This window comes from Melopsittacus undulatus, chromosome 24 (assembly GCF_012275295.1).
Source record: "Melopsittacus undulatus isolate bMelUnd1 chromosome 24, bMelUnd1.mat.Z, whole genome shotgun sequence".
Taxonomy (NCBI): Eukaryota; Metazoa; Chordata; class Aves; order Psittaciformes; family Psittaculidae; genus Melopsittacus; species Melopsittacus undulatus.
Window position 1 is genome coordinate 659,755 of NC_047550.1, and position 14,915 is coordinate 674,669.

General features: G+C 61.7%; 1 protein-coding gene across 1 annotated transcript; it reads right to left on the minus strand.

The window, feature by feature from the left end:
- Positions 1-953: 953 nt before the first annotated feature.
- Positions 954-14,475, minus strand: CKM (creatine kinase, M-type). The gene is made up of 8 exons (XM_034072173.1): positions 14,395-14,475; positions 10,462-10,662; positions 8,406-8,560; positions 7,741-7,873; positions 6,450-6,621; positions 4,153-4,276; positions 2,403-2,592; positions 954-1,197 (listed from the first exon to the last, which is right to left on the minus strand). The coding sequence occupies exons 2-8, from the start codon at positions 10,652-10,654 to the stop codon at positions 1,019-1,021; spliced, it is 1,146 nt and encodes a 381-aa protein (XP_033928064.1). The 5' UTR covers positions 10,655-10,662; positions 14,395-14,475; the 3' UTR covers positions 954-1,018.
- Positions 14,476-14,915: the final 440 nt, after the last annotated feature.

Genomic DNA, 14,915 nt, shown 5'->3' on the forward strand with positions numbered 1-14,915 from the left:
TGGTACCCATCAGCATCCATTGGTACCCATCAGCACCCATTGGTACCCATCAGCACCCATCGGTACCCATTGGTACCCATCAGCATCCATCGGTACCCATTGGTACCCATCAGCACCCATTGGTACCCATCAGCACCCATTGGTACCCATTGGTACCCATTGGTACCCATCGGTACCCATCAGCACCCATTGGTACCCATTGGTACCCATCGGTACCCATCAGCATCAGGACCCCCCAGCGTGCCCCACCTTAGGGTCACGATCCTGTTTCTATTCCCCAGCACCCCCCAAGTGGGTCCCTGTCCTTCGGGTGCTCCTCTGCACCCCAGTATTGGGGTGCTGGACACTGGCTCATGGTGGGGACCAGCAGCGTTTATTGAGGCTGGGCCTTGGTGGGGGCTCATGGGTGGGTTTGGGGCGTCCATAGATGGTTCTGGGACACCTATGGGTGGGTTTGGGGCACACATAGATGGTTCTGGGACAGCTATAGATGGGTTTGGGGCACCCATGGGTGGGTTTGGGGCACCCATAGATGGTTCTGGGACACCTATGGGTGGGTTTGGGGCACCCATGGGTGGGTTTGGGGCGCCCATAGATGGTTCTGGGACACATACGGGTGGGTTTGGGGCACCCATGGGTGGGTTTGGGGTGCCCGTAGGTGGTTCTGGAGTGTCCATAGGTGTGTTTGGTGCACCCATAGGTGCTGCTGGAGCCCCATAGGTTGGTGTGGGACACCCATAGGTGGTGCTGGAGCCCCATAGGTTAGTGTGGGACACCCATAGGTTGGTGTGGGACACCCATAGGTGGTGTTGAGCACCCATAGGTGCTGCTGAGCACCCATAGGTTGGTGTGGGACACCCATAGGTGGTGCTGGAGCCCCATAGGTTAGTGTGGGACACCCATAGGTTGGTGTGGGACACCCATAGGTGCTGCTGGAGCCCCATAGGTTGGTGTGGGACACCCATAGGTGGTGCTGGAGCCCCATAGGTGCTGCCGGAGCCCACGGGCGCTGGAGCCCTCACTTCTGGGCAGGGATCATGGAGTCAATGGATTGCTTCTGCTCCAGCTTCTTCTCCATCTCCACCATGAGCTTGACTCCATCCACCACCATCTGCACCTGCTCCACCTCCGAGAACCCCAAGCGGTCGGCGTTGGAGATGTCGAACACGGAGCCCACGGCCGCGGTGTCCACCCCGCCTGGCACGGCAGCGATAACACGGGTTAACATGGGTTAACATGGGATAACATGGGTTAACATGGGATAACATGGGATAACATGGGATAACATGGGTTAACATGGGATAACATGGGTTAACATGGGATAACATGGGTTAACATGGGATAACATGGGATAACATGGGATAACATGGGATAACATGTGATAACATGGGATAACATGGGATAACATGGGTTAACATGGGATAACATGGGATAACATGGGATAACATGGGATAACATGGGTTAACATGGGATAACATGGGATAACATGGGTTAACATGGGATAACATGGGATAACATGGGATAACATGGGTTAACATGGGATAACATGGGATAACATGGGATAACATGGGTTAACATGGGATAACATGGGTTAACATGGGATAACATGGGATAACATGGGATAACATGGGATAACATGGGATAACATGGGTTAACATGGGATAACATGGGTTAACATGGGATAACATGGGATAACATGTGATAACATGGGATAACATGGGTTAACATGTGATAACACGGGTCAACATGTGATAACACGGGTCAACATGTGACAACATGGGTTAACATGTGTTAACATGGGTCAATGCGTGTTAACAATGGGGGTCAATGCCCTTATCCCTCATCCCACACCCTATATCCCCATATCCTACATCCCACACCCCATATCCTACATCCCACACCCCACAGCCCCACACCCCATATCCCACACCCCATATCCCCATATCCTACATCCCACACCCCATATCCCATGTTCCCTATCCCACACCCCATATCCCACACCCCACATCCCCACACCCCATATCCCACACCCCATATCCCCATATCCCACACCCCATATCCCACACCCCATATCCCATGTCCCCTATCCCACACCCCATATCCCACACCCCACATCCCCACACCCCATATCCCACACCCCATATCCCACACCCCATATCCCACACCCCACACCTCCCATCCCCACACCCCACACCCCATATCCCATGTCCCCTATCCCACACCCCATATCCCACACCCCATATCCCACACCCCACACCCCACACCCCATATCCCACACCCCATATCCCATGTCCCCTATCCCACACCCCATATCCCACACCCCATATCCCCATATCCCACATCCCACACCCCATATCCCCACACCCCACACCCCCCATCCCCATCCCCATCCCCCTCCCCACCTGTCCCTCTCTTCTGCAGGCGCAGGCGGGTGAGGATCTCCTCGAACTTGGGGTGCTGGCTGAGGTTGGGCAGGCGCACGTGGACCCCCCCCCGCAGCCCCGTGCCCAGGTTGGACGGGCAGGTCAGGATGTAACCCAGGTGCTCGTTCCACATGAACGGGTGTCCTGCGGCCTTGAAGATCTCCTCGATCTGCGGCAGCCAATGGGGAACAATGGGGACCAATGGGGACCAATGGGAGACCAATGGGGAACAATGGGGACCAATGGAGAACAATGGAGACCAATGGAGAACAATGGGAGAGCAATGGAGGCCAATGGGAGAGCAATGGGAGATCAATGGGAGATCAATGGGAGATCAATGGGAGAGCAATGGGAGAGCAATGGGAGATCAATGGGAGATCAATGGAGGCCAATGGGGACCAATGGGAGATCAATGGGAGATCAATGGAGGCCAATGGGAGATCAATGGGAGACCAATGGGAGATCAATGGGAGAGCAATGGGAGAGCAATGGGAGAGCAATGGGAGATCAATGGAGACCAATGGGAGACCAATGGGAGAGCAATGGGAGATCAATGGGAGATCAATGGGAGATCAATGGGAGATCAATGGGAGACCAATGGGAGATCAATGGGAGATCAATGGGAGACCAATGGGAGACCCAATGGGAGACCAATGGAGACCAATGGGAGACCAATGGGAGACCAATGGGAGACGAATGAGGAACCCAATGGGAGACCAATGGGGAACACAATGGGGAGACCAATGAGGAACCCAATGAGGAACCCAATGAGGAACCCAATAGGGAGACCAATGAGGAACCCAATGAGGAACCCAATGGGAGACCAATGGGGAATCCAATGGGAGACCAATGGGGAACCCAATGGGGAACGTAATGGGGAATGTAATGGGGACACCAACACAGACACTCAACAGGAGACATCCAGCAAGGAACAACAAACAGTGGATCCCCAAATCCCCCATAAGCAATCTCCCATACTCCATATCCCACATCCCACATCCCATACCCCATATCCCATACCCCATATCCCACATCCCATACCCCACATCCCATACCCCATACCCCATATCCCATACCCCATACCCCACATCCCATACCCCACATCCCATACCCCATACCCCATACCCCATATCCCATACCCCATATCCCATACCCCATATCTCATACCCCATATCCCACATCCCATACCCCATATCCCATACCCCATATCCCACATCCCATACCCCACATCCCATACCCCATATCCCACATCCCATACCCCATACCCCATACCCCATATCCCACATCCCATACCCCATATCCCATACCCCATATCCCATACCCCATATCCCATACCCCATACCCCATACCTCATATCCCAGATCCCATATCCCATACCCCATATCCCATACCCCATACCCCATATCCCACATCCCATACCCCATACCCCATACCCCATATCCCATATCCCACATCCCATACCCCATATCCCATACCCCATACCCCATATCCCACATCCCATACCCCATATCCCATACCCCATATCCCACATCCCATACCCCACATCCCATACCCCATATCCCATACCCCATACCCCATATCCCATACCCCATATCCCACATCCCATACCCCACATCCCATACCCCATACCCCATATCCCATACCCCATATCCCACATCCCATACCCCACATCCCATACCCCATATCCCATATCCCATACCCCATTCCCTATATCCCACCCCCCTCACACCTTCTTGAGGCCGACGCAGAAGCGCCTGAACACCTCCTTCATGTTCCCCCCCTTCTCCATGGAGATGACCCGCAGATGATCCTCCTCATTCACCCACACCAGGAAGGTCTTGTTGTCATTGTGCCTATGGGGACAGCAATGGGGCCATGGAACCCCTATGGATGGAGTCCTCAATGTATGGGTGCCAATGGGCCCATGGAACCCCTTCAGATGGAGTCCTCAATGTATGGGTGCCAATGGGGCCCATTGAACCCCTATGGATGGAGTCCTCAATGTATGGGTGCCAATGGGGCCATGGAACCCCTATGGATGGAGTCCTCAATGTATGGGTGCCAATGGGCCCATGGAACCCCTTCAGATGGAGTCCTCAATGTATGGGTGCCAATGGGGCCATGGAACCCCTTCAGATGGAGTCCTCAATGTATGGGTGCCAATGGGGCCCATGGAACCCCTATGGATGGAGTCCTCAATGTATGGGTGCCAATGGGCCCATGGAACCCCTATGGATGGAGTCCTCAATGTATGGGTGCCAATGGGGCCATGGAACCCCTATGGATGGAGTCCTCAATGTATGGGTGCCAATGGGCCCATGGAACCCCTTCAGATGGAGTCCTCAATGTATGGGTGCCAATGGGGCCATGGAACCCCTATGGATGGAGTCCTCAATGTATGGGTGCCAATGGGGCCCATGGAACCCCTTCAGATGGAGTCCCCAATGTATGGGTGCCAATGGGGCCCATGGAACCCCTATGGATGGAGTCCTCAATGTATGGGTGCCAATGGGGCCATGGAGCCCCTTCAGATGGAGTCCTCAATGTATGGGTGCCAATGGGCCCATGGAACCCCTTCAGATGGAGTCCTCAATGTATGGGTGCCAATGGGGCCATGGAACCCCTATGGATGGAGTCCTCAATGTATGGGTGCCAATGGGGCCCATGGAACCCCTTCACATGGAGTCCTCAATGTATGGGTGCCAATGGGCCCATGGAACCCCTTCAGATGGAGTCCCCAATGTATGGGTGCCAATGGGGCCCATGGAACCCCTATGGATGGAGTCCTCAATGTATGGGTGCCAATGGGGCCCATGGAACCCCTTCAGATGGAGTCCTCAATATATGGGTGCCAATGGGGCCATGGAACCCCTATGGATGGAGTCCTCAATGTATGGGTGCCAATGGGGCCATGGAACCCCTATGGATGGAGTCCCCAATGTATGGGTGCCAATGGGGCCCATGGAACCCCTTCAGATGGAGTCCCCAGTGCATGGGTGCCAATGGGGCCTGTTGAACCCCATCCATGGGTGCCCATTGAACCCACCCATGGATGCCTATTGAACGCTACATGAGTCCCCATTGAACCCCATTCATGAGTCCCCATTGAGTCCCACCCATGGGTGCCCATGGAGCCCCACCCACAGGTGCCCATTGACCCCCATTCATCACTCCCCATTGACCCCCATTCACCATCCCCATTGACCTCCATTCATCACTCCCCATTGACCCCATTCATCACTCCCCACTGACCCCATTCATCAGTCCCCATTGACCCCCATTCACCAGCCCCATTGCCCCCCATGGATCCCCATTGCCCCCCATGGATCCCCACTGACCCCCATTCATCACTCCCCATTGACCCCATTCATCAGTCCCCATTGACCCCCATTCATCATCCCCATTGCCCCCCATGGATCCCCATTGCCCCCCATGGCTCCCCATTGCCCCCCATGGATCCCCACTGACCCCCATTCATCAGTCCCCATTGACCCCATTCATCAGTCCCCATTGCCCCCCATGGATCCCCACTGACCCCCATTCATCACTCCCCATTGACCCCCATTCACCATCCCCATTGCCCCCCATGGATCCCCATTGCCCCCCATGGATCCCCACTGACCCCCATTCATCATCCCCATTGCCCCCCATGGATCCCCACTGACCCCCATTCATCATCCCCATTGACCCCCATTCGTCAGCCCCATTGCCCCCCATGGATCCCCATTGCCCCCCATGGATCCCCATTGCCCCCCATGGATCCCCATTGCCCCCCATTCATCACTCCCCATTGACCTCCATTCATCATCCCCATTGCCCCCCATGGATCCCCATTGCCCCCCATGGCTCCCCATTGCCCCCCATTGCCCCCCATTGCCCCCCATGCCTCCCCATTGCCCCCATTCACCAGCCCCATTGCCCCCCATTGCCCCCCATTGCCCCCCACTGCCCCCCATTGCCCCCCACTGCCCCCCATTGCCCCCCATTGCCCCCCATCGCCCCCCATTGCCCCCCATGCCCCCTCACCAGATGCCCCTGGCATCAGGCCAGTCTCTGGCCATGCCGGACGCCAGCAGCAGAGGGGACACAGGTTTATCGAACAGGAAATGGTCATCAATGAGCTGCTGCTGCTCCTGCTCCGTCATGGCGCGGAGGGGATAGTACCGACCCCGGAACTCCCCTTCCAGGCTGTTGAGAGCTGGGGGACACACACTCAGGTGCACACACCCGCAACGGGGCCAAGACACGCCCACAATGGGGCCAAGCCACGCCCACAATGGGGGCAAGTAACGCCCACAATGTGGGTAAGCCACGCCCACAATGGGGTAAGCCACGCCCACAATGGGGGTAAGCCACGCCCACAATGGGGCCAAGCCACGCCCACAATGGGGGCAAGCCACGCCCACAATGGGGCCAAGCCACGCCCACGATGGGGGCAAGCCACGCCTACAATGGGGATAAGTCACGCCCACAATGGGGGCAAGCCACGCCCACGACGGGGGCAAGCCACGCCCACAATGGGGACAAGCCACGCCCACAATGGGGATAAGCCACGCCCACATGCAGGCAAACCACACCCACATAGATACAACCACCCCATCAATTACTAAGCCACGCCCACAACGGGGATAAGCCACGCACACAATGGGGATAAGCCACGCCCACAATGGGGTAAACCACGCCCACAATGGGGACAAGCCACGCCCACATGCAGGCAAACCACGCCCACATTGATACAACCACCCCATCAATGACTAAGCCACGCACACAACGGGGATAAGCCACGCCCACATGCAGACAAACCACGCCTATAAATGGGCTAAGCCACGCCCACACACAGCACGCCCATAAAGGAGTTAAGCCACGCCTACATTGAGCCAAACCACGCCCACATAGCGCCAGACCACGCCCACATGGAGACAAGCCACGCCCCCAATCAACAGCATTGGCTCTAGCGATAGGCACAAGCCACGCCCCTTGCACGCAAGCCACGCCCCCCGTACGCAGGCGTCGCCTCCATGCAAAGAGCAAGTCCCAAGGACAAGCCACGCCCCTTGCACACAAACCACGCCCCTTGCACGCAAGCCACGCCCCCTTGCGTGCAAGCCACGCCCCTTGCATACAAGCCACGCCCCTTGCATGCAAGCCACGCCCCTTGTCCTTAACCACGCCCTCGCCACCCACAAGCCCCTCCCCTTCTCAACCCACGGCCCCATAGCGTTAAGCAGCGCCCCTTACACATCACGCACCCTCATCTGCATACGCCCCGCCCCTCATTAACAAACCACGCCCCCTCGCGTTAAGCCCCGCCCCTCACCGTTGACCGACAGCTTCTCGATGGCTCGGCGCTCGCCGCGGCTGCAGTGGGGGGGCAGCGAGTACCCCCGGATGCTGCGGCCGGTCCGGACCCGGCTGCTCAGCACGTACTTGGGGTCCAGGTCCTCCCCTCCCTGCCCCATAGCGCCCGTCAGACCCACACCGGCCCCATAGACCCCTGCAGGGACCCCCCTTTAGCCCCACACATATCCCCTATAACCCCCCCCATTCCTCCAGCCCCACATCCCCCTGACCCCCCCATCCCTAAGAGGACCCCAAAGGGTTCTCAGCCCCACATCCCCCTGACCCCCCCCATCCCTAAGAGGACCCCAAAGGGTTCTCAGCCCCACATCCCCCTGACCCCCCCATCCCTAAGAGGACCCCAAAGGGTTCTCAGCCCCACATCCCCCCTGACCCCCCCATCCCTCAGAGGACCCCAAAGGGTTCTCAGCCCCACATCCCCCCTGGACCCCCCCATCCCTAAGAGGACCCCAAAGGGTTCTCAGCCCCACATCCCCCGTGACCCTCCCATCCCTAGGAGGACCCCAAAGGGTTCTCAGCCCCACATCCCTAAGAGGACCCCAAAGGGTTCTCAGCCCCACATCCCCCCTGACCCCCCCATCCCTAAGAGGACCCCAAAGGGTTCTCATCCCCCCTGACCCCCACCTTGAGGTTCTCGTGGTTGAGGTCGGTTCGGTGCTTGTCGGTGGGTTTGTATCCCCCGTGCCGGTCCTGGATCACCGGGTCAAAGAGCTCCTTGAACACCTCGTACGATTCCTCGTCCCCGGCCACGCAGCCAACGGTCATGATGAACGGGTGGCCTGGGGACACGGAGCAGAGGCACCGGGATGGGCACTAGGACCCGGTGCGGGACAGGGACAGGGCACTAGGACCCGGTGCGGGACAGGGACAGGGCACTAGGACCCGGTGCGGGACAGGGACAGGGCACTAGGACCCAGTGTGGCACAGGGACAGGGCACTAGGACCCGGTGCGGTACAGGGATGGGCACTAGGACCCGGTGCAGCACAGGGACAGGGCACTAGGACCCAGTGTGACACAGGATGGGCACTAGGACCCGGTGCGGTACAGGGATGGGCACTAGGACCGCAGTGTGGTGCAGGGACAGGGCACTAGGACCCAGTGTGACACAGGGACAGGGCACTAGGACCCAGTGTGACACAGGATGGGCACTAGGACCCGGTGCGGCACAGGGACAGGGCACTAGGACCCGGTACAGGGACAGGGCACTAGGACCCGGTGTGGTACAGGGATGGGCACTAGGACCCGGTGCGGGACAGGGACAGGGCACTAGGACCCGGTGCGGGACAGGGACAGGGCACTAGGACCCGGTACGGGACAGGGCACTAGGACCCGGTGCGGTACAGGGACAGGGCACTAGGACCCGGTGCGGTACAGGGATGGGCACTAGGACCCGGTGCAGGACAGGGATGGGCACTAGGACCCAGTGCGGCACAGGATGGGCACTAGGACCCAGTGTGTTACAGGGATGGGCACTAGGACCCGGTGTGGGACAGGGACAGGGCACTAGGACCCAGTGCAGTACAGGGACAGGGCACTAGGACCCAGTGTGGCACAGGGACAGGGATGGGCACTAGGACCCGGTGCGGGACAGGGACAGGGCACTAGGACCCGGTGCAGGACAGGGCACTAGGACCCGGTGCAGTACAGGGACAGGGCACTAGGACCCAGTGTGGCACAGGGACAGGGCACTAGGACCCGGTGCAGCACAGGGACAGGGCACTAGGACCCAGTGTGGCACAGGGACAGGGCACTAGGACCCGGTGCAGTACAGGGACAGGGCACTAGGACCCGGTGTGACACAGGGACGGGCACTAGGACCCAGTGTGGTACAGGGACAGGGCACTAGGACCCGGTGCGGTACAGGGATGGGCACTAGGACCCGGTGCGGTACAGGGATGGGCACTAGGACCCGGTGTGGTACAGGGACAGGGCACTAGGACCCGGTGCGGTACAGGGACAGGGCACTAGGACCCAGTGTGGTACAGGGATGGGCACTAGGACCCGGTGCAGTACAGGGACAGGGCACTAGGACCCGGTGCAGTACAGGGATGGGCACTAGGACCCGGTGCGGGACAGGGACAGGGCACTAGGACCCAGTGTGGTACAGGGATGGGCACTAGGACCCGGTGCAGTACAGGGACAGGGCACTAGGACCCGGTGCAGTACAGGGATGGGCACTAGGACCCAGTGTGGTACAGGGACAGGGCACTAGGACCCGGTGTGGTACAGGGATGGGCACTAGGACCCGGTGCGGGACAGGGATGGGCACTAGGACCCAGTGTGACACAGGGACAGGGCACTAGGACCCAGTGTGGCACAGGATGGGCACTAGGACCCGGTGCGGGACAGGGCCCTAGGACCCGGTGTGGTACAGGGATGGGCACCAGGACCCCAGTGTGGCACCAGGACCCCATTGTGACACAGGGATGGGCACTAGGACCCAGTGTGGTACAGGGATGGGCACTAGGACCCGGTGCGGGACAGGGCACTAGGACCCGGTGCAGGACAGGGCACTAGGACCCGGTGCAGCACAGGGCACTAGGACCCGGTGCAGTACAGGGCACTAGGACCCGGTGCGGTACAGGGACAGGGCACTAGGACCCGGTGTGACACAAGGACAGGGCACTAGGACCCGGTGCGGTACACGGACAGGGCACTAGGACCCAGCGTGTCACCCACCCGGGTTGTCCACGCCGGTCTGGATGACATCGTCCAGGGTGAAGCCGCTCGGGGTCTCCTTGTCCCGCAGCCGCTGGTACAGAGCCGGGGTCAGCACCTTGGCCATGTGGTTGTTGTGCTTGGACAGATCCGGGAACTCCTCCTCGGCCGAGAACTTGAGCTTGTACTTGTTGTGGGTGTTGCTGAAGGGCATCGTGGAGGCTGCGGGGGGGGCAGAGGTGGGGTCGGGGCTGTGGGGCTCAGCGCTATGGGGCTGAGCGCTGTGGGGCTCAGGGCTATGGGGCTCAGGGGTGTGGGGCTGAGCTGTGGGGCTGAGCTCTATGGGGCTGAGCGCTGTGGGGCTCAGGGCTATGGGGCTCAGGGGTGTGGGGCTCAGCTGTGGGGCTGAGCGCTGTGGGGCACGGGGCTGTGGGGCTCAGAGCTGTGGGGCTCAGAGCTGTGGGGCTGAGCTGTGGGGCTGAGGGCTGTGGGGCTCAGAGCTGTGGGGCTGAGAGCTGTGGGGCTCAGAGCTGTGGGGCTCAGGGCTGTGGGGCTCAGAGCTGTGGGGCTCAGAGCTGTGGGGCTCGGTGCTGTGGGGCTCAGCGCTGTGGTGCTCAGCGCTATGGGGCTCGGTGCTATGGGGCTCAGCGCTATGGGGCTCGGTGCTATGGGGCTCAGCGCTGTGGGGCTCAGGGCTGTGGGGCTCAGGGCTGTGGGGCTCAGCGCTATGGGGCTCGGTGCTGTGGGGCTCGGTGCTGTGGGGCTCGGTGCTGTGGGGCTCAGGGCTGTGGGGCTGAGAGCTGTGGGGCTCGGCGCTGTGGGGCTCAGGGCTGTGGGGCTCAGGGCTGTGGGGCTGAGCGCTGTGGGGCTCAGAGCTGTGGGGCTGAGCTGTGGGGCTCGGTGCTGTGGGGCTGAGCTCTATGGGGCTCGGTGCTGTGGGGCTCAGGGCTGTGGGGCTCAGAGCTGTGGGGCTCAGGGCTGTGGGGCTCAGGGCTGTGGGGCTGAGCTCTATGGGGCTCAGAGCTGTGGGGCTGAGCTCTATGGGGCTCGGTGCTGTGGGGCTGAGCGCTGTGGGGCTCGGCGCTGTGGGGCTCAGGGCTGTGGGGCTCAGAGCTGTGGGGCTCAGGGCTGTGGGGCTGAGCTGTGGGGCTCAGAGCTGTGGGGTCAGGGCTGTGGGGCTCGGGGCTGTGGGGCTCGGGGCTGTGGGGCTGAGCGCTGTGGGGCTCAGCGCTGTGGGGCTCAGAGCTGTGGGGCTCAGCGCTGTGGGGCTCAGCGCTGTGGGGCTCAGCGCTGTGGGGCTCAGAGCTGTGGGGCTCAGGGCTGTGGGGCTCAGCGCTATGGGGCTCAGAGCTGTGGGGCTCGGTGCTGTGGGGCTCAGAGCTGTGGGGCTCAGGGCTGTGGGGCTCAGGGCTGTGGGGCTGAGCTCTATGGGGCTCAGAGCTGTGGGGCTGAGCTGTGGGGCTGAGCTGTGGGGCTCAGAGCTGTGGGGCTCAGGGCTGTGGGGCTCAGCGCTATGGGGCTCAGCGCTATGGGGCTCAGCGCTGTGGGGCTCGGTGCTATGGGGCTCAGCGCTGTGGGGCTCAGCGCTATGGGGCTCAGCGCTGTGGGGCTCAGCGCTATGGGGCTGAGCGCTATGGGGCTGAGCGCTATGGGGCTCGGTGCTATGGGGCTCAGCGCTATGGGGCTCAGCGCTATGGGGCTCAGCGCTATGGGGCCCAACGGCAGCAGCACCACCGCGTCCCGGCGCTAGGACCCGGGGGCAACCCAGAGCCCGCTCCAGGGGCGTGGCTTTGTCCGGTGGGCGTGGCCTCACTGGGAAGGGGCGGGGCTTGCCCAAGGGAGGGAGGTCTCCATGGAGGGGGCGTGGCCAGAGTTATTTATGGGGGGGGGGGCTCCGGTCCCTGTGATGTCAATGGAGGGGTCCATAGGGGGTGTCCATGTGGGGGGGTCCATAGGGGGTGTCCATGGAGGGGTCCATAGGGGGTGTCCATAGGGGGTGCAGGTGGGGGTATCCATGTGGGGGGGGTCCATAGGGGGTGTCAATGGAGGGGTCCATAGGGGGTGTCCATGGGGGGGGGGTCCATAGGGGGTGTCCATGGGGTGGGGGTCCATAGGGGGTGTCCATGGGGGGGTCCATAGGGGGTGTCAATGGAGGGGTCCATAGGGGGTGTCCATGGGGGGGGGGTCCATAGGGGGTGTCCATGGGGGGGGGGGTCCATAGGGGGTGTCCATGGGGGGGGGGTCCATAGGGGGTGTCCATGGGGGGGGGGTCCATAGGGGGTGTCCATGGGGGTTCCATAGGGGGTGTCCATGGGGGGGGGTCCATAGGGGGTGTCCATGGGGGGGTCCATAGGGGGTGTCTATGGAGGGGTCCATTGGGGGTGTCTATGGGGGGATCCATAGGGGGTGTCCATGGGGGGGGGTGTCCATGGGGGGGTCCATAGGGGGTGTCCATGCGGGGGTCCATAGGGGGTGTCTATGGGGGGGGGTCCATAGGGGGTGTCCATGGGGGGGGGTCCATAGGGGGTGTCCATGGGGGGGTCCATAGGGGGTGTCCATGGGGGGGTCCATAGGGGCTGTCAATGGAGGGGTCCATAGGGGGTGTCCATGGGGGGGGGGTCCATAGGGGGTGTCCATGGGGGGGTCCATAGGGGGTGTCAATGGAGGGGTCCATAGGGGGTGTCAATGGGGGGGTCCATAGGGGGTGTCCATGGGGGGGTCCATAGGGGGGGTCAATGGAGGGGTCCATAGGGGGTGTCCATGGGGGGGTCCATAGGGGGTGTCAATGGAGGGGTCCATAGGGGGGGTCCATGGGGGGGTCCATAGGGGGTGTCCATGGGGGGGGTCCATAGGGGGTGTCAATGGGGGGGTCCATAGGGGGTGTCCATGGGGGGGTCCATAGGGGGTGTCCATGGGGGGGTCCATGGGGGGGGGGTCCATAGGGGGTGTCCATGGAGGGGTCCATAGGGGGTGTCCATGTGGGGGGGTCCATAGGGGGTGTCCATGGAGGGGTCCATAGGGGGTGTCCATAGGGGGTGCAGGTGGGGGTATCCATGTGGGGGGGGTCCATAGGGGGTGACAATGGGGGGGTCCATAGGGGGTGTCCATGGGGGGGGGGTCCATAGGGGGTGTCCATGGGGTGGGGGTCCATAGGGGGTGTCCATGGGGGGGTCCATAGGGGGTGTCAATGGAGGGGTCCATAGGGGGTGTCCATGGGGGGGGGGTCCATAGGGGGTGTCCATGGGGGGGGGGGGTCCATAGGGGGTGTCCATGGGGGGGGGGTCCATAGGGGGTGTCCATGGGGGGGGGGTCCATAGGGGGTGTCCATGGGGGTTCCATAGGGGGTGTCCATGGGGGGGGGTCCATAGGGGGTGTCCATGGGGGGGTCCATAGGGGGTGTCTATGGAGGGGTCCATTGGGGGTGTCTATGGGGGGATCCATAGGGGGTGTCCATGGGGGGGGGTGTCCATGGGGGGGTCCATAGGGGGTGTCCATGCGGGGGTCCATAGGGGGTGTCTATGGGGGGGGGGTCCATAGGGGGTGTCCATGGGGGGGGGTCCATAGGGGGTGTCCATGGGGGGGTCCATAGGGGGTGTCCATGGGGGGGTCCATAGGGGCTGTCAATGGAGGGGGCCATAGGGGGGGTCCATGGGGGGGGGGTCCATAGGGGGTGTCCATGGGGGGGTCCATAGGGGCTGTCAATGGAGGGGTCCATAGGGGGTGTCAATGGGGGGGTCCATAGGGGGTGTCCATGGGGGGGTCCATAGGGGGTGTCAATGGAGGGGTCCATAGGGGGTGTCCATGGGGGGGTCCATAGGGGGTGTCAATGGAGGGGTCCATAGGGGGGGTCCATGGGGGGGTCCATAGGGGGTGTCCATGGGGGGGTCCATAGGGGGTGTCTATGGGGGGGGGTCCATAGGGGGTGTCCATGGGGGGGTCCATAGGGGGGGTTACCTTGAGCAGCTCGGGTCAGGTCGGTACCGGGGGGGTGCAGGCGGCGGCAGCGGCTCCGGTCCCGGCTCTTATGGGCGCCCCCAGCCCCTCCCAACACGTGACCCCCCCCCCGGTAACCCCCCCCCCCCCCCGGAGCCGCCCCCTCCGGTGTCCGGTGTCCCACACCTGCCATGGGGACCCCCCCCGGTGACCCCCATGCATGGGGGGGGCACCCATAGAGGGGGTGGGGGCAACCACATGGGGACCCCTATATAGGGTGATGGGGGGGGGGGTCACTCTGCTATGGGGGTGTCAGGAATGGGGGGACCCACTTATGGGGTGCTGGGGAGTGGGGGTGCACTCAGCTATGGGGGAGCAGCAGGATATGGGGGGGGAGACCTATATAGGGGAGGGCATCCAGATATGGGGGTGTGGGGGGTCCAGGACCCCCCTATGGGGCGCGGGGGGGTCACAGATCCGCTGGCTCAGGGCAATTCAAACCCCCCCCCAAGGTATTTTTAGGCCCGATCCGGTTACAACCG